At 41.3% G+C, this 20,539-nt stretch overlaps 1 protein-coding gene across 4 annotated transcripts in view; it reads left to right on the forward strand.

Moving 5' to 3' along the window:
* The window catches only part of fat3a (FAT atypical cadherin 3a), an 874,448-nt gene that overhangs the window by 636,918 nt on the left and 216,991 nt on the right, over nt 1-20,539 (forward strand). For all 4 annotated transcript variants that reach the window (XM_068033985.1, XM_068033988.1, XM_068033986.1 and 1 more), the window contains one exon: nt 100-310. In XM_068033985.1, the coding sequence (XP_067890086.1) occupies nt 100-310 (211 nt within the window). The remainder of the gene's footprint in view (nt 1-99; nt 311-20,539) is intronic.

Consider the following 20,539-nt stretch of genomic DNA (forward strand, 5'->3'; position numbering starts at 1 on the left):
AAGTTGGTGTTGTCTTTTAAAACAATGGGATTCATTTACTAATGCAATATTTACTTGTGTTTGTATTCTGTCTTTATTGCATTAATCTTTGATGCTCAGATTAAGGCAGTGGACAATGGAAGACCACAGAAGTCTTCCACTACACGTTTGCACATTGAGTGGATTAAGAAACCAGAACCATCGTCCATTCCCCTCAGTTTTGATGAACCGTTTTACAACTTCACAGTGATGGAAAACGACAGAGTGAATGAAATTGTGGGTGTGGTCATGGTTCAACCAAGTAACATACCTCTTTGGTTTGATATAGTGGGTAAGTTCTCATGTCAGTGTTCTGGAAATCCCCATTTGTCACTTTGAAATGCATGGAAGAATGAGATAATTTACAAACAATAGCTTTTATATCCACTTTAATCCTTTGAGTGCTAAATTCTCTTGAAAAGTTTTGAAGCATGAATCTTTTATTTGAAATCTGAAATCTGTAATTTGTGATGATTGGTAAAAGTGTAGTGGTGTTATAAAGGAAAATGAAAATAAAGACCACAGGATATCCCTTTCTTTGCAAGATATCATTAGACAAAGATGAAATTTGAACTTGACTTTGAGTCTTTAAGGTCTCTGTTACTTAAATTTGATTTTTCTAAACTTTTCAATAAGATATATCATTATTTTCATAGAACTAACCATACTTAAAAGATTCATATTGTTTTGCATGCCTTATCTTTGACTAAAAGTTATGTAATTGCTAACAATCCTATTCCATGCTGTAGGTTATCCATAATGAATCAGATTGAACAAAAATGTGTTACTGAATAGTATAAGAGTTAAGCTGCACTATGTAAATGATCTGAGAAGTGAAGGCAGAAATATGTGTGGCTGAGCAATACAAAAACACACCCCGAATTATATATCAAGACGATTAAATCTGCTATGCAATAAACAACAATTTAAAAAGTCACTTAAAAAGCATTACATTAGTTTATCTATGACTTATGGCATTTTTATTCCATAGTCTAGTAACTCCTTGTGACACTCAGATCATTGTTGGTGAGTAGCCTGGTATATGTAGCATATATGTTTGGCATGGAAAGAGGTTAAATCTTTATATTTTTCTCCCTTTAAATGCACAATGGTTTGCTCTTTACGGTGAATTTTGCTAGAATTACCAACTTTCTGCACGCACTATTTTGCTCTTTTTTTGTCTGGATTTCAGGCTCGATATGTGACCTTATATCCCTTTCTGTTTGTGTTCCAAAGACTCAACTTAAAATGTCATATTTATTGTTCGATGTGAGGAAATCATTTAATAAGCTACCTAATGGTGTTCATTTGAATTTTCAGAAGATCTTTTCCCTAAACTGAAGCGTGTTCTATTGCATTATGTCACAGTACTGGTAAAACTAATATTATGCTATTTTTCTATCAACATCACACACTATGAATAATCTAAGCATGTGGTTCATTACTATTTAAACAGGCCGGATTTCAGGTATTCATCCACAGCTTTGCCCAGTTATCCATAGAGTTATCCATAGTCAGTCCACTGTGTCAGTTTTTGGGAAGATCCTTGTCATTGTAATGAGGGAGATCACATTTGAAATTGAACTTATTATGTGAGTCAATGGAATTTGTCTATTGATTTGACTTGTTCAATTTATTCCTGCATTAAGTAATTTCTTTCTTTAATTAAGAACACAGCTGGTTGCATCATGTTGAGCCCAGTTATTTATTATCGTTTGAGTTGTACTTTCAGTTTCATAAAGCCCTTTTATTTACTTTTTCAAAAGTAGAATAATGGCGTTGTGCAGTATCACATATAAAAACCTTTTGACAGAACTCATCACCTACAGATACTGTTCTTCATTGATTTAAGACATGGCTGGCACGCATGTAGTCTATATAATGTATTTTGCCAAAGTTTTTAGCTTTCTTTTTGGTCACTGGTTTACAAAACTGAAGACAGGAAGACATGCCAGTTAGAAGACTGGTGTGATTGGTTTTATATATGTATTATTTTAAGTAATGGTATATTGTATTTTAATCCCTGAACAGGATATTTCTGTTTTAAGTTATTTCTGTTAGAATTACATCAGTGTACCTGTAATCCAGGTGAACCCCTATCACTCCACATCAGCTGGATTGTCAGGCATGTTTGTGAGCCAAAATAAGCTTGTTACTGACCATTAGGTACTGACCATGACCATGACTGTGGCCAGGCTGTAATCAGGTAGAAATGCTTTTGGTCTGTTTTGCTCATCTATTTTAGAGTGCAATGTGTTTTAACTTAAGTCTCGAATAAAATGCAACAATTTCTGTAGTAGAATTGCAACTTCAAGAGCTCTAACATTAATAATGCTGATTAGTGGAGCTGTATTCCTTCTTTTATTGAGCACTATTTGTTTGACAGTTCATAGTCTGAATGGTGGAGTGCTTCCCTGAATTTTTTAAGAATGTAATTGGGTTACATAAAAATGTGGACAGTGAAAAATACATCATAAACTTAAAACATTGTGATCTTCCTTGATGGTCTAATGAGTAGAGGCACAGTCTGATGTAGTACTAAACCAAACAGACCAGAATGCCCTAGACTTGATTTTTGGTTAGTCCTGAGTTAGTTAAGCTCAGCTGAGGCAGCAGCTAGGGTAGTGCCATTAGACTCACTGCCGATAAACTGCAGGGGTGGGGTGCAAATTGCCAGCATTCCTACAACTGGTAACTATTCAGTGATTACTGCTGGAAAATAAATTAAATAGCCTGCTAGCACTCACTGTCTAAACTTAGAGATGACGAATGGACTATCTAGAGATCTGCCAATGCCTATAGAACTATATTCCAGCAAGATTCAGTGCCTTCAGGTGAGAAAGAAGGAGAAAAGGAGGAAATTGTAAAAAAAAAGTTGTGAAACATCAAAATGATCATTTTTGAAAACATTGCAGAGATGCAATAGCTCATTGTGGTAATGATTAAATTCATAAATTATAGATAGATTTTACTTAAAACCCTCAGTGCAGTTTATATTTTGTGCAACATATATACAGTGAGAAGTGACTTTTGAGAAATATGAAGGATAGTAGTAGATAGGATTTGACATGTTATGGTATACTTAGATGAATGCTAAGTTTATGGTATATGTCAAGTTGAAATGCTATAATTGCATCCTAAACTTTCTTGAACTCTTTTTCTAACTAATGTTTCCCATCATTGTCCTTTTTGTTTCTTCAATCCTTTCTTTCCTGTCATTTTTTTCTCCTTTCCTTCCTCTTTGTGCCCCTGTCTGCCCCCCTTCAAGGTGGGAAGCAAGCTCGAGAGATGTTCTATGTTTATCAGACAGCTTGTGGCCAGAACTGTTCCAGAGAAGGTATCGCTACTCCCATAAAGTCTCTGAAATCACAAGTATATTGTCTATTTCAAAAATTGTCTGTGGCTTTCTTTTTTCATTCTAAAAGCTAAATTATTTTTACATAAAACTGGTTGTTTATATCACATTGATATAACTGTTGATTTTATTAGGGGTTTTTCATATTTGTACATGTTTTCATCATCAAGGTCAAGGATCGCATGTTAGGAAAGGCATAATTTTCCATTTTGAAAATGTGATTATTCAGAATTCTGCACATTTTTACCCCTGCTATTCATGTGTAGAATTATGAAATAAGGTGATTCACATATGTGATGGAATATATATGTTATTTTTAAAAGAATTGTCATGGTACTGCTGAAGTCTGTTGCAGTACATTGTTAGAATTCTCTATGGATACTGAAAAAGCAATCCCCTCTTTGGATCATCATGTATATCCAAACACCATTTTCCTTTTGTTGAGTAACATATTTAAGTATTACTGGATTATGTTGAAGTTTTATCCAAATATTCACTCCCTCTACCGAATTATTATATATCCACATTTATTCAGTGTACAGGACTAATATAGTAAGATATATTTTACCAAGACCAGTGTATTTCAGTTTGCTGTAAATAACCTGAATGAGAACAGGGACACCTCTAAGGTAACATCTGATGGATCTTCATATGCAAAATGCACATATGTAGTTAGAAATAGCAATTGCTAAGAGAATAATGGAACTCTAACCAGAATATCTTAGTGTGAACATAAGAAATTTTGGAGGCAGAAAGTGCATTAGACAGAACAAGTCAATCCTTTTCCTAGAGATGAGTGTCACCTGCCTGCCTTCTCACCATATCAACGATATTTATTGGTTAGCAAATGATAATTAATTGCCTTATTTGCAAAATATGAGCTCAATGAACTTATAATGATACAAGTTCCAAAGCAAAGAGGTCCAAATTTTCTGTTTCAGTGTCATGATCATTTCATCCATGTACTCAACTTCAGTTTTATCTTGCTTTGCAACTAAAATTGAATAATTACATTATGTTTGAAGACAAAACAGGCACTACCCGTAACTATACCATTGTGCCTATTTGATATTTAGACTTTCTATCTGAACAGCCTTAATTATTTTCTTTGTTTCTTTTTCTTATTATCATTTTAAAACATATAATATATGATGTATTTCATTGATCACTTCCTAACTGTTCCAAGTCCTATATTTTGAAATATATTTCCAGTTAAATATATTTAATGTGCATTAAAACTTTAGCCTGTTAAATGTGGATTTGTACTGGGCATTCAAATAGATTGTTAGCAAGCTAATGTTTACTTTGGCCCAATGGTGACTTTGCAATTTTATTGAAAATAAAACAGTAACAAAGCATTTCAGTCATACCTTGAAGTTTAAAAAGCATTAGATCAATATTGAACCATATAGCTTCCATAAATTAATATGTGCCATATTTGCCCTTTTGGTGGCTCTTGTGAGGATAATGTTCAGGAGGGAATATATGCTGGACATAAACAATAAGTAAATGCCAATTCATTTTGTATTTGTTATATTAAAAATACAATCTTTGTGCTAAACCATACTTTTGCTAGTCATTTTTTAAAAATTATTCATTCATGGGATGTGGGCATCGCTGGCTAGGCCAGTATTTGTTGCCCATCCCTAATTGCCCTTGAGAAGTGGTGGTGAGCTGCCTTCTTGAACTGCTGCAGTTCATTTGGGGTAGGTACACCCACAGTGCTGTTAGGAAGGGAGTTCCAGGATTTTGACCTAGTAACAGTGGAGGAACGGTGATATAGTTCCAAGTCAAGATGATGTGTGGCTTGGAGGGGAACTTGCAGGTGGTGGTGTTCCCATGCATTTGCTGCCCTTGTCCTTCTAGTTGGTAGAGGTCGTGGGTTTGGAAGGTGCTGTTTAAGGAGCCTTGGTGCGTTGCTGCAGTGCATCTTGAAGATGGTACACACTGCTGCCACTGTGCGTCGGTGGTGGAGAGAGTGAATGTTTGTGGATGGGGTGCCAATCAAGTGGGCTGCTTTGTCCTGGATGGTGTCGAGCTTCTTGAGTGTTGTTGGAGCTGCACCCATCCAGGCAAGTGGAGAGTATTCCATCACACTCCTGACTTGTGCCTTGTAGATGGTGAACAGGCTTTGGGGAGTCAGGAGGTGAATTACTCACCGCAGGATTCTTAGCCTCTGACCTGTACTTGTAGCCACAGTATTTATATGGCTACTTCAGTTCAGTTTCTGGTCAATGGTAACTCCTAGAATGTTGGTAGTTGGGGATTCAGTGATGGTACTGCCATTGAATGTCAAGGGGAGATGGTTAGATTCTGTCTTGTAGGAGATGGTCATTGCCTGGCATTTGTGTAGCGCGAATGTTACATGTCACTTATCAGCCCAAGCCTGGATATTGTCCAGGTCTTGCTGCATTTCCACATGGACTGCTTCAGTATCTGAGGAGTTGTGAATGGTGCTGAACATTGTGCAATCATCAGCGAATATCCCCACTTCTGACCTGATGATTGAAGGAAGGTCATTGATGAAGCAGCTGAAGATGGTTGAGCCTAGGACACAACCCTAATGAACTCCTGTAGTGGTGTCCTGGAGCTCAGATGATTGACCTCCAACAACCACAACCATCTTCCTTTGCGCTAGGTATGACTTCAGTTTTCCCCTGATTCCCATTGACTTCAGTTTTGCTAGGGCTCCTTGATGCCATACTCGGTCAAATGCTGCCTTGATATCAAGGGCAGTCATATGAATTCCATTTCTGTTGAGTGCTGGCATCTGATTTATAATGCAGTTAACAAAAAACTTGTCAAAATGATCTTGCACATATAATGTACAGTTCCAAGATTGTCTCATCTCTTTAGAAATGTAGCTATTTTTAGCACATTGCTTGGGGATAGAAAATCACACTGTTGATTGTTGACTATGCTAGTCTGCTCTTAATTTTTGCAACTTGTCATCTCACTGAACCAGTTCTAGTGGTTTTGCCATTGCAGATCACTTCCATTACCAGCGTGTGTGTTCGTGTGTGTGTTCAAACACTGTTCAGCAGTAATCAAATGGACAATCATGAAGGTTGCCAAGTGAATGTGACAGTGTTTAATTAACCTTGGGGAGAATGCTTTGGCGAGGTCCTTCACCCAGTTTTTAGCTTACGGGCATGGGAAAATATCCATCCACGGTAACAGGCCAGAATCACAGAGGATAAGTAAAGTGGGTGGCCTGCAGCACATGAATGTTCCCTAGCTTTGGGAGGACTGAAAGATAAGTGCAATGAATGGTAAGTATGTGTACCTTACAAGTTAAAGCTAACAGGTAGCTATAATAGGATTAGTATGACTGACAGCTATGGTACAGCAATTAAGCATAACTAGCAGAGAGTCTCAAAACCTTTAATATATAACCAGTCGATCTCTAGTGATGTTGCACATGGTGAAGTCAGACAGACAGACTTGCATTTATATAATGCCTTTCATGACCTCAGAACATCTCAAAGTGCTTTATAGCCACTGAAGTACTTTTGAAGTGTATTCACTGTTGTAATGTAGGTAATGCTGCAGCCAATATGCAGACAGGAAGCTCCTACAAACAGTTATGTGGTAATGATCAGATAATCTATTTTTGTGATGTTGATTGAAATAAATGTTGGCCAGAACACTGGGGATAACTTCCCTGCTCTTCTATAAAATAGTGCCATGGTGTATTTTTTATGTCCAACTGAGAGAGGAGATGGGGTCTCAGTATAACATTTTATCCAAGAGACAGCATCTCTGATAGTGAGGCACTTCCCCAGTACTGCAAGCCAAGATTTTTGTACTCAAATCTCTGAAGTTGGGCTTGAACTCGCAACATTCTAACTCAGAAGCAGGAGTACTATCAGCTGAGCCACAGCAGGCATCAAAACTAAGAGCAAGATTTTCCTGCGGGATTCAGGACCCGGCCATCAGACTCAAATCGATGTCGAAACCCTGCACTGTGTGGGTAACAGTCACTCATCTGTGATTTTCCCCAAATTGGCCAATTATTGGTCAGAGGGCAGGCTTGCTGTCCAGTTAAGGATAACAGGTAGGCTGAGCTAGAGGGCTAAAAGGAAGCCCTCCAACTTGAAAGCAGCAGCAAGATGCCTTAGCAGGTAAATGAAGGAGAGGGCACTCCAAAAATGGAGATACCCTCTCTCCAACTTTTTAAAATTTAAAATTAAAAAAGGCCTTTACAGCCAGATCACCACTGCAGCAGAGGGGCCCCTCCATAGGCTGACCTATGACTGCTGCTGAACCCAGGCAAGCGGTGGGGAGTGGGGAGGACCCCTATGCATGCCTGGAGCTTTGGCCCCATTGGTTGCTGCCAGGAGGCTGCCTCCAGGCAGTGGTAGTGTCCCTGGTCGCCTGCGGGAACAATTGGCCTTAAGTGTCCATTAGCAGGCTCAATTAGCTACCTGCTGTTTACAAGCAGATAGCTATGTCACCCTCATCCTGCCTTCAGCAGGTGGGATAAAATCGGGGAGCCAGCATGCCTGCCGGTGTCACATAATTCCGTGCCTGTCCACCTTCGTTCCCGTCCCCAGCCTAAAAGGGAGAGAGGAACTTAAAACAATCACAATTACTAGGGAAAAGGTACTGGGAAAACTATTAGAATTAAAGGCTGACAAGTCCACTGGACCTGATGGCTTGCATTCTAGGCTCTTAAAAAAGGTGGCTGCAGAGATAGTCGATGCATTGGTTGCGATCTTTCAAAATTCTGTAGATTCTGGAAAGGTCCCTGTGGATTGGAAAATTGCAAATGTAACACCTCTATTCAAGAAAGGAGGGAGAGAGAAAGCAGGAAACTATAGGCCAGTTAGCCTAAATCTATCATAGGGAAACTGCTTGAATCCATTATTAAGAAGGTAATAGCAGAATATTTAGAAAATCATAATACAGTCAGGCAGAACCAACATGGTTTTGTGAAAGGGAAATCATGTTTGACTAATTTATTGGAGTACTTTGAGGAAGTAACAAGCAAGGTGGATAAAGGGGAACCTGTGGATGTGGTGTACTTGGATTTCCAAAAGGCATTCGATAAAGTGCCGCATCAAAGGTTATTACACAAAAATAAGAGTTTGTGGTGTAGAGGGATAATATATTAGCATGGATAGAGGATTGGTTAGCTAACAGGAAGTAGAGAGTAGGGATAAATGGGTCATTTTCAGGTTGGCAAGCCACTAGGGTGGAGTGCCACAGGGATCTGTGCTGGGGCCTCAACTATTTACAATCTATATCAATGACTTGGATGAAGGGACTAAATGTATGGTAGCTAAATTTGCTGATGACACAAAGATAGGTAGGAAAGTAAATAGTGAAGAGGACATTAGGAGTCAGCAAACGGAATTAGATTAGTTTAGTGAGTGGGCAAAAATTTGGCAGGTGGAGTATAATGTGGGAAAATGTGAACTTGTCCACTTTGGCGGGAAGAATAGAAAAGAAGTAAATTATTTGAATGGAGAGAGACTGCAGAACTCTATGGTATAGAGGGATCTGGGTGTCCTGGTACATGAATCACATAAAATTAGTATGGAGGTACAGCAAGTGATTAGGAAAGCAAATGGAATGTTCATGTTCATTGCAAGGGGAATCAAGTATCAAAGTAGGGATGTGTTGCTACAACCTTAGTTATACTGCATCTGGAGTACTGTGTACAGTTTTGGTTTCCTTATCGAAGGAAGGATATAATTGCATTTGAAGCAGTTCAGAGAAGGTTCATTCGACTGATTCCTAGGATGAAGATGTTATCCTATGAGGAAAGGTTGGACAGATTGGGCCTATACTGATTGGAGTTTAGAAGAATGAGAGATGATCTTATTGAAACATATATGATCCTGAGAGGTCTTGACAGGGTGGATGCTGAGAGGATGATTCCCCTTGTGAGGGAGTCTAGAACTCGGGGACACAGTTTAAAAATTAGAGGTCTCCTATTTAAGACTGAGATGAGAATTTTTCTCTCTCAGAGAGTTGTTAGTCTGTGGAATTGTCTTCCCCAGAGAGCAGTGGGGTTGGGTCATTGAATATATTCAAGGCCGAATTAGATAGATTTTTGATCGACAAGCTAGTCAAGGCTTATGGGAGACAGACAGAAAAGTAGAGTTAAGGCCACAATCAGATCAGCCATGATCTTATCGAATGGTGGAGCAAGCTTGAGAGGCTGAATGGCCTACTCATGCTCCTAATTCTTATATTCTTGTGGAAAGTATATGGTACTGCATGGTAGCTTTTCCTTCACAGATTCCTTAAGTATGCTGTCTTCTTCTGCACGTTTTGCTGGATCCAGGAGGTAGATCACACAGCATTAAACTTGATTATCACTTGCTATGAATAATGTACTACTGTCCTCTGGGGAGGGTACACGCAAATGCCAAATAGGGCTACCCTCATCATGAGCAAATTGGCATAGCATAAATAAGATCAGAGAGTAGAATGCATGACTCAAGGATTGGTGTGGGCGAAATGGGTTTCAATTCATGGGGCATTGGCAGCAGTACTGAAGAAAGAGGCAGCTGTTCCTTTAGAACTGCTTCACTTGAACTTCGCTGAGACCAGTGACCGGGCAAATCAAATAACTAGGGCTGTAGAGATAGCTTTAAACTTTAATAGTGGAGTGGAGGGTTTAGGTGAGGGGAAGTTTAGAAAGTTAAAGAGAAAGCACAAGGCAATGGTGTAGGGTAGCAATATGGGTAATGATAACCAGAGTGTGCCAGAAAAGGTCAGAATGTACAAGCGTAAGAGTGCACCAGCAAATAGGGTCAGAGTAGGGAAAAATGGTAAAAAGACAAAATTATAGGTTCTTTATCTGAATGCATGCAGCATTTGTAACAAGATAGATGAATTGATGGCACAAATAGACACAAATGGGTATGATCTGATAACCATTACAAAGATGTGGTTCCAGGGCAACGAAGGCTGGGAACTGAATATTTAAGGAATAAAAACAAGAAATGCTGGAACCACTCAGCAGGTCTGGCAGCATCTGTGGAAAGAGAAGCAGAGTTAACGTTTCGGGTCAGTGACCCTTCTCCGGAATATTTAAGGATATTTGACATTTCAAAAAGATGAAAAGAAAGGAAAAGAAGGTGGGGTAATTCTATTAATAAAGGATGAGATCAGTACAGTAGTGAGAAATGATTTTGGCTTGGAAGATCTAAATGTAGAATCAGTTTGGGTGGAGATAAGAAATAGCAAGGGAAAGAAATTATTGGTGCGAGTAGTTTATAACTAATAATAGCTACACTGTGGAACAGAGTATAAATCAAGAAATAATGGGGTCTTTTAAGAAAGGTACTGCAATAATCATGGGTGATTTCAATTTTCATGTAGTAACGACAAATCAAATTGGTAAATGTAGCCTTAAGGATGAATTCATAGTGTGTTTTGTAATAGTTTTTTAAAAAAATACACTGTGTAATAGGCTATTTTCGACCTGGTAATGTGTAATGAGACAGTATTAATTAATGATCTCATTGTAAAGCATCCTTTAGGGAAGAGTGATGATAACATGATAGAATTTCACATTCAATTTATGGGTGAGAAACCTGGGTCTTGAAACTAGTGTCTTAAACTTAAATAAATGCAAATTCAAAAATATGAAGATATAGTTGGCTAAAGGATAGGTTAAAAAGTAAAACTGTAGGTAAGCAATGCCAGACACTCAAGGAGATATTTCATAACTCTCAAAAAGATATATTCATTTGAGGGACAAATATTCCATGGGAAGATTGAACCATCCATGGCTAACTAAGGAAGTTAAGGATGGTATCAAATTGAAAAAAAGGTGTACAATTCCGTGAAGATTAGTGATAGGCCAGGAGATTGGGAACATTTTGAAAACCAGTAAAGGATAACAAAAAAGAGGGAGAAATTAGAACATGACAGTAAACTAGCAAGAAATATAAAGGCAGACAGTAAGTGCTTCTACAAGTATATAAAAAGGAAGAGAGTAGATAAAGTACACATTGGTCCCTTAAAGGATGAGACTGGGGCGTTAATAATGGGAAACAAGGAAATGGCAGAGACTTTGAACAAGTATCTTGTATCTGCCTTCACGGTGGAAGACACTAAAAGCATACCAAGAATAGTAGAAAATCAAGGGGCAAAAGGGATGAACTTGAAACAATCATTATCACGAGAGGAAACATACGAGGAAAACTAATGGGACTAAAGGTTGTCAAGTCCCCTGGACCTGTTGGCCTGCACCCAAGGGTCTTAAAAGAAGTGGTTGCCGAGATAGTGGATGCAATAGTTGTAATCTTGCAAAATTCCCTAGATTCTGGAAAGGTCCCAGCAGATAGTAAAACTGCAAATGCCCCTATTCAAGAAAGGGGGGAGACAGAATGCAGGAAACTATAGGCCAATTAGCCTAATGTCTGCCATTGGGAAAATGCTGTAATCCATTATTAAGGAATTAGTAGCAGGACATTTGGAAAATCATGATACAATCAAGCAGAGTCAACATGGTTTTATGAAAGGAAAATCATTTTTGACTATTATATTAAGTTCTTTGAGGATATAACAAGCAGGGTGGATAAAAGGGAGTGTTAATGGTAGGTTAATCATATTGTTAAAGATACACAGGTGAAGGGCATTGTTTAATTAAGGAATTAAAGGGGATATAAAGAGAGCCTGCTGGGACATGGGAGAGAAAGGCAGGAGGCAGGGATGCATAATGTTGCGTTCTGTGAATAAACCAACTATCGAGAAAAGGATCTGTGTTTATCTCCTTTCTTCACAATTTGGCTTGGATGGAATTAACAGGGAGCCAGTAAATGTAGTGTATTTGAATTTCCAAAAGGCATTCAATAAAGTGCTACATAAAAGATTACTGCATAAGATAAGAGCTCGTGGTGTTTGGGGTAATATTTTAGCATGGATAGAGGATTGGCTAACTAACAGGAAACAGAAAGTCGGGATAAATGGGTCATTTTCAGGTTGGCAAACTGTAACTAGTGGGGTGCCACAGGCATCAGTGCTGGGGCCTCAACTATTTACAATCTACATTGTAAATCGTGTTGAGGTCTGTGGTGGGCCTCATCCGGGGCAATCTTCATGCGCCCCTCCCCCCTGCCCCACCACAGTTCCTGTCATCAAGGCCTCTATAAAATCTAGCCTTAAAGTACTGCATACAGCTTTGGTCTCCTTATTTAAGGAGAATTATGTTATACTTGCATTGGAGGCAATAAAGAAAGTTTGCTAGGTTGGTTGATTCCTGGGATGAAGGTGTTATCTTGTGAGGAAGTGTTGAACCTATACTGATTGGTGTTTAGAAGAATGAGAGGTGATCTTATTGAAACATATAAGATTTTGAGGGGGCTGGACAGGGTCAATGCTGAGAGAATATTTCCCCTTGTGGGGGTATCTAGAACTAGGGGGCACAGTTTCAAAATAAGGGACCTCCCATTTAAGATAGAGTTGAGGAGGATTTTTTTCTCTTAGTGGGTTGTTAATCTTTGGAAATCTCTCTCCCAGAGGGCAGTGGAGCCTGGGTCATTGAATACATTCAAGACTGAGTTAGACAGATATTTGATCTACAAGGGAGTCAACGGTTATGAGGGCAAGCAGAAATGTGGAGTTGAGGCCATGATCAGATCAGCCGCAATCTTATTGAATGGTGGAGCAAGCTTGAGGGACCGAATGGCTTGCTCCTGCTCCTATTTCTTATGTTCTTATGTAGCTGCATGTACATTTTGGCCATCCATCAACCAAGACCTTGAGGACTGTACCACCCCATCACTTGCTCACCGAATCTGTTTTGTGCCTCCACATTGATTTTCTTTCATTTAATTTATGCCTGGCATTTTCCTCCCTATCCATCCTTGCTATTTGACTCACCCCTTTAAGTGAATGCATCCCTTTCATTTGGACCTTATGGTATGATTTTTCACTTCATGTTATAACTGACTAGAATTGCCTGATACTGACTCTTAGAGCTCCTGAAATACAAAGTATTCTATTCCCCAATCCAAACATCCTTTACTTGAATGAACAAAAGAATTCACAAAAAAGATTAGAAAATACCTGATACGATGGCAAACACCCATTGGATTCTTTTTTATATGTTCTCGGGTTGTGAGTGATGCTGGAACAGCCACATAAAAGGGGGTGCAGGAACAGAGAGACCTGGGGGTGTATTTACATTTCTTGAAAGGTGGAAGGACAAGGTGAGAAGGCTGTTAAAATGGCATGCTTGTTCCTTGGCTTTATAAATAGAGACATAAGGTACAAAAACAAGGAGACTTATGCTAAAACTTGATAAAACACTGTGGACAGTGCTGGGCACCACACTTTAGGAAAGATTCAAAGCCTTGGAGAAGGTGCAGAGGAAATTTACTGGAATTGTACCAGGGTTGGAAGACTTTTGTTACATGGAAGGCCGAGAGAAACTGGGATAAAAACAGAAAATGCTGGAAATACGAAGCAACGGCTGGAAAAATGGTGGTCCGCCTGTGCGGACCGCACGTCGTGCAGCCGCCGGGATATTTAGTTCGGTGGCTCATTTAAATGGCCAAAGCGGATCGCCTCCCCCGATGTCGTGAAGGGGGAGGGCGGACCGTCCCCGGCAACAGTATCAGGTGCCATTGCGCAGGCTCTGACACCATTTTTAAAGGGCTTCAAGCCTTACATTACAATCAAAATTTTTAAGAATATAATGATTTTCAAAAATGAAATAAATTTATCCTGACCCTCTTCCACCGCCCCCCCAATAACCATGTAAATAATAGCCTATCCTCTCCCTCCCCCAAAAACACTTCCCTTGTGCTCCTAATCTTCACCCAACAATGTTCATCAACTTTAAACTTTACCCTTTCCCACTACCTACTAGACCAATGAAATTAGTTTTACCCCGCTCTTCCCCCCCCCACCCACACTGAGAAACCTGTCTGTTCACCCCTCCCCACAAGTTTTCTGCCTTGGATCACTGGTCGGGGATCCAAAGGCACGGGAATGCGAGCCGCCGGCCCTAATATTGGTGCGGCATGGACAACAGGAGCGCAATGCTCATTAATGCAGGTATTTACATTTTTTTTCATATGTTGATTTGACTCCCCTCGCCGAGCGATGCGGTGGGGGCGGGGGGTCGCCACAAAGCCTCGCCACCACCGGCAATATCAGGCCGGCCCTTCCTGGTGTCGAGGCCCATGGCGGGCCTCTGCCAGAGGCATTTGCCGCCCCTCCCCCTGCCACGACCCCGACGTCGGGGGGTGGGGTGGGTGAGGGTTGCTGTAAAATCCAGCCCAATGTTTCAGGTTGTGACTCTTCATCAGAACTAGGAATGGTTAGAAATGTAATATGTTTTAAGTAAGTCAAATGGGTGAGGGTGGAAAAAGAACAAAAGGGAAAGTCTGTGATAGGGTGGAAGACGGGAAACATTAAATGTCAAAAGAGTTGGTGAGACAGAGCCCAGGTGAGTAATAATTGGACAAGTAAAGAGACAAAAGATGTGTCCAGAGGAGATGTGAATGGCAGAATAATAAACAGCTGCCATCCGAGAGCAAAGAAGAGAAAACAAGATTAAGACTGAAACATGCAAAGAAAAGGAAACAAAATGAGAGGCAGAGATTCTGGTCTAAAATTGTTGAACTCAATGTTGAGTCCAGAAGGCTGCAAAGTGGCTAATTGAAAGATGAGGTGCTGTTCCTCGAGCTTGCATTGAGCTTCATTGGAACACTGCAGTAGGCCGAGGACAAAGATGTCAGCATGATAAACTGGGTTGTTCTCCTTAGAGCAGAGAGGTTAAGGGGAGATTTGATAAGAGGTGTTCAAAATCATGAAGAGTTTGACACAGTAACTAAAGAGAAACTGTTTCTAGTGGCAGAAGGATTAGTAACCAGAGGACACAAATTTAAGGTAATTGGCAGAAGAACCAAAGGCGACATGAGGAAAAAGGATGTACATAGCGAGTTGTTATAATCTGGAATGCACTTCCTGAAAGGGCGCTGGAAGCAAATTTAAGAATAGCTTTCAAAGGGGAATTGGATAGTTGAAGGGCAAAAATTTGTCAAGCTATGGGAAAAGATAAGGGCAGTGGAACTGATTGGATAGCTCTTTCAAAGGGCCGGCACAGGCACAATGGACCAAATGGTACGGTGCCGAAGGAAGCCATTCTATGAATTATTGCTTGTATCTTCCCCTAAGAAGAAGCAGCAGCTAGTGGTGGTGGGCCTTTTCTCTAATCTAGTAGCTATGCGTCAATATGGTTGATCCAGTTAAGTCTCTGGTCAGTGATATACCCAGGGACAGTGAGGGACTCAGCGATGGTGGTGGCAATGAAGTTCAGGGGGAGATGTTTGAGCTATTTTTGTTCAAGATGGTCATTGCCTGGCACTAATGTGACATGAGTGTTACCTGCCACTTGTGAGTCCAAACATGGATAATCCATCTTCATTGTCGGTTGGCTACTTCATTATTAGTGAAATTGTGAAAGGAACTGAATACTGTGAAATTGTCAATAAACAGACCCACTTCTGACTTCATGACAGAAGGAAAGTAATTGATGAAGAAGCTTACAATAGTTGGGCCAAGGATCCTGCATTCATGTCCTGGGGATGTGAAAATAACCTCCGGGGACCATGGCCGCCTTTCTCGGTGTCAGGAGTAACTTAAGACATTGGAGGGGGTTTTTTTTGACCCCCAGTTTTTATAGGATGCCTGGATCATTGATGATCGGTTCATCTAATATTTTTCTTATTATTCTGTTTTGTAGTGCTTCCCTTACAACTGAGTAACCTGATAGGGCATTTCAGAGGGCATTAAAATTCAACCATATATCATGGGAATGAACTTGCATGTAGACTGGGTAGAGAGATGGCACGTTCCCTTCCTGAAGAATGTGTTATAGTACGACTGCTATAGAGTGGCACAGTGGTTAGCACTGTAGCCTCACAGCTCCAGCAACCCAGGTTCGGTTGGTGTGGAGTTTGCAAGTTCTCCCTGTGACCGTGTGAGTTTCTTCTGGATGCTCTGGTTTCCTCCCACATGCCAAAGACTTGCAGGTTGATAGGTAAATTGGTCATTGTAAAAATTGCCCCTAATGTAGGTAGGTGGTAGGAGAATTGAGGGAAGGTGGGGATGCGAGAGAGAAAATGGGATTAATGTAGGATTAGTAGAAATGGGTGGTTGATGGTCAGTCAAGACTCAATGGGCCGAAGGGCCTGTTTCGGTGCTGTATCTCTCTATGAATCTATGCTCAAGACAAAGCCCCAAATCAATATATATAATTCTGTCTGCGGTGGAAACAACGCACTGTCAATCCAGTCCTGCTACCTCACAGGTCACATCATAGATATCTTAAAGCTTTCCAAATCAAAGAAAGCCACAGCCGAATTGAAACAATTTAGTAACCCCCAAATGAGGCGAACCAAACCAGAAGCAGTCCAAGGTTGCTTGAAGTCTTTGCAGTTGTCTGATGGAAAAAAAAGGTTCTTCAACGGTCGGACATTCAGTAGTCTAGCTCAGCAGTTGTAGGGTTTCTCTTCTTTCCAGCGATGAACACAGCAGATCAACAATTTTTTTTTAAAAAGAATTAATCTGCCTTGACTTTTCAGAATTCTGAGAGAGAATAATAAATAGGGTTTAAATAGACTGAGGGAGAGCTCTCCTCTTTCCTTCAAATGCCAGAACAGCCTGTGCCCCAGCTGTCTCTGAACAAACAGTTTTCAAAGTCAAATGACAACATTGTATGTCCTGTTCTCCCCTCTGTATGGCTGTATCCAGGGCAACCAAGATGCACTTTCCGGTAACATCTGAAGCTGGCTGCCTTAAAGAAGTACTGACCTCTTACAGCCTGAAAGGCACACTGCATATTTCCTGTAGGAGAGAAAAAAAACAGGATCATGACAGATGTCAGTGAACCAATTGGATTTTAGTGACACTCTGCCCCATTATTTGATTTGTTGAATTTAGTTCACAACCTGCTATGGTAGCATTTAAACTGGGCCGGGATTTTATCTGCGCAACGGGGGTTCCGGTGGTGGGTGAGAAGGTGGGAGGAGAGCTCACCTCAGCCCTCTGTCAGACCCCCAGAGGAATTCCACAGCAGGTAGCCAATTAACTGCTCATCATCGGAGACAACTTACCTTTAAGGGACAAGCTCCCACATGCAGAGCTGCTGACCCAATGGAGGACTGGCAGCTCTGCAGTACCAGCAGCATCACTGGGAGCGGTGATCATTGCCGGTAGTGCAGGAGCCTGCAGTGGACAAGTTGGAGGAGACCCGAGGACGCAGTTAAGTGGAGCTGGAGTCGCTAGGGCCAGTCAAGTAGGGGTGATTGGTTAGGGTGGGGGCGTTGGTCTGGCTGTGGGGATGGCCATCACTGCCAGGCGGGGGGGCCCTCTAGGGGCCATAGAGTGCCCACGTAGAAGTGAACTCCCTCTGCACCTGCTAGGAGGCTGCCAGGTCTCACCTGGCGGTGTCTCCATGTGGCAGCGGGCCCCTCCGACCAGTAAAATGGGAGTGGAGGCAGGAAGCTGCCCTTAAGGGTCCATAAATTGGCCACAACAGCCTCAATTGGCCTGGGGAGGGCAAAATGGCACGCCACCTCACGTCAACCCCTGCCATTTTTGTGACCCCCCCCCCCTTCTCCTGGCCGCCATTCCTATCTCGAAGGGCGGGGTAAAATCCTTCCCATGATCTCTGTATTACCAGTCCAGTGCCAAAACAACTAGGCTACTGCCATGCATTGTATGTGAGCTCAACAGCATTTTAGCAGTTCATTACAGAATATGCTTCATAAATTATGGAAATGAGATGACAAATCTGCTAACAATGTTTCACACATCTAAAAAAGATGTAGGTAGCTCAAAAGATGTAATTATTTCACAGTAACTTAGAAATATGTTCTTATAGGGTAATATTTTGCATGTTGATAGAGAATCTTATCATCCATTGTATTTTGGCTGGAATTTTACTCTCGTCGGACGGAAGCTATCCACCGACCGAAAAGTTGGTGGCGATTCCACCTCCGCCTGGCCTGGGGATCCAGACCACATTTTAAAGTCCCCAGGCCCTTAATTGGGCTGAGACAGGACTTACACCTCATTGTGGCAGGAAGTCCCGCCTAATGGAGCTGTCGGCCAATCAACGGGCTGGCAGCTCTTAGTCCCAGCAGTGACACCAGGAATGGTGGGCACTGACAGCAATCCAGCTTCAAGAAGAAGAGGAAGGACTGCCCCAGGAAAAGGTAAGTTTCTGAGGCCTCGCTGGGGGTGATCGGTTGGGCCCCAGTGAGGCAAGGGTGGTCGACTGGGGGGACAGGGGCGTGTTGGGCATTGGGGGTGGTTGGGGTATCGGGGGCGGTTCTCCGTTGGGCACAGGGTGCCCAATCAGGAGAAGTGCCCCCCAGGCCATCAGAAAGCCACCTACTTTTAACAGGCGGCTTTCCTCCAGCCTGAGCCACCTGCTTGCCAATGGTAAAATCCCCGTGGCGGGCAGAGGCCCTTAAATGGCTGTTAACTGGACACTTAAGGGCCTTGATTGGCCTGGGGCGGACAGGCCATTTTTCGCCGTCGCTGCCCCATGTAAAATGGCGGCGGAGACAAGAGTGGGTCGGGAAGGGCCCCTCGAGCCTCGCACTCCAAATTATGCACCCCCACCACCCCACTCCCCACCTCACCACCATCCCACTCTTTGCGGGGGCTGAGATGCATAGAATTCCAGCCTTTATCTGTTTTTTTGTTATCCAGATCTGTCTAAAACCTATATTGAGAAATAATTAATAGTTTTATTCACTTTTTTCAATTGTGGAAAGGGACAAATGAGGATTCTTTGCAGAAATCAAACAGTGAAAAATGTTACTCGTTTTGTTTATATTTACTGAATTGATTATGAAGTTACAGAATCACAAATTTGGTAGAATGCAGAAGGAGGTCATTCAGCCCATCATGTCTACACCGGCTCTCCAAATGAGCATTTCACCTAGTACCACTCCACCACCTTATCCCCATAACCCTGCACATTCTTTCTTTTCATATAACAGTTTAATTCCTTTTTGAATGCTTCAATTGAACCTGCCTCCACCACATTCTCAGGCAGTGCATTCCAGACCTTAACCACTCGCTGCGTGAAAAAGGTTTTCCTCATGTCTCTTTTGCGTCTTTTACCAATTACTTAAAATCTGTGCCCTCTCGTTCTCGATCCTTTCATGAGTGGGGACAGTTTCTCCGTATCTACTCTGTCCAGACTCCTCATGATTTTGAATACCTCTATCAAATTTCCTCTCAGCCTTTTCTTCTCCAAGAAAAGCTCTCAACTTCTCCAATCTATCTTCATAACTGAAGTTCCTCACCCGTGGAACCATTCTCGTGAAGCTTTTCTGCACCATCTCCAACGCCTTCACATCTATCCTAATGCGCGCGCCCAGAACTGGACGCAATACTCCAGCTGAGGCTGAACTAGTGTCTTATACAAGTTCAACATAACCTCCTTGCTCTTGTACTCTATGCCCCTATGGATAAAGCCCAGGATGCTGTATGCTTTATTAACCACTCTCTCAACCTGTCCTGCCACCTTCAATGAGTTATGCACATATACACACAGGTCCCCCTGCTCCTGCACCCACTTTATAATTGTACCCTTTATTTTACATTGTCTCTCCACATACTTCCGACCAAAATGTATCACTTCACATTTCTGAGCATTGAACTTCATGTGCCACCTGTCCACCCATTCCACCAACTTGACTAGGTCCTTTTGAAGTGCTGCATTGTGTTCCTGACAGTTCACAATACTTTCAAGTTTTGTATCATCTGCAAACTAAATGAAACTAGAGAAATTTCCTCCAAGATGGTAATGTCCAGAGTGATATTCTAAGGCTTTAAAAGCTGATACGAATGATGTGTGATAATTATCCTGGTAGAAAGAGAATTGTTTCATTTTTAGAGGAAAGATCATTAGTAATCATTGAAATACATAAAAAGAAAATTGTTTTTTGTTTCTTAAAAAGGAACTATCTAATTGATTTTATTTCTAAGATTAACTAACTTAGGGAAATTGGGGCTCAAAACTTGGATATTCTCACTGCTTTGTGATTCATGACTATTTGTGCATTAACACACTCAGCCCTTAGGGGAGAGAATGCTACTTATTATAAACTAATTGTTTTACTTGAAGTCAGTTTTTTTATGACACCCAGTGCATCATTCTGCCTGGAAAAT

The sequence above is a fragment of the Heterodontus francisci genome, chromosome 6 (genome assembly GCF_036365525.1).
Source record: "Heterodontus francisci isolate sHetFra1 chromosome 6, sHetFra1.hap1, whole genome shotgun sequence".
NCBI lineage: Eukaryota > Metazoa > Chordata > Chondrichthyes > Heterodontiformes > Heterodontidae > Heterodontus > Heterodontus francisci.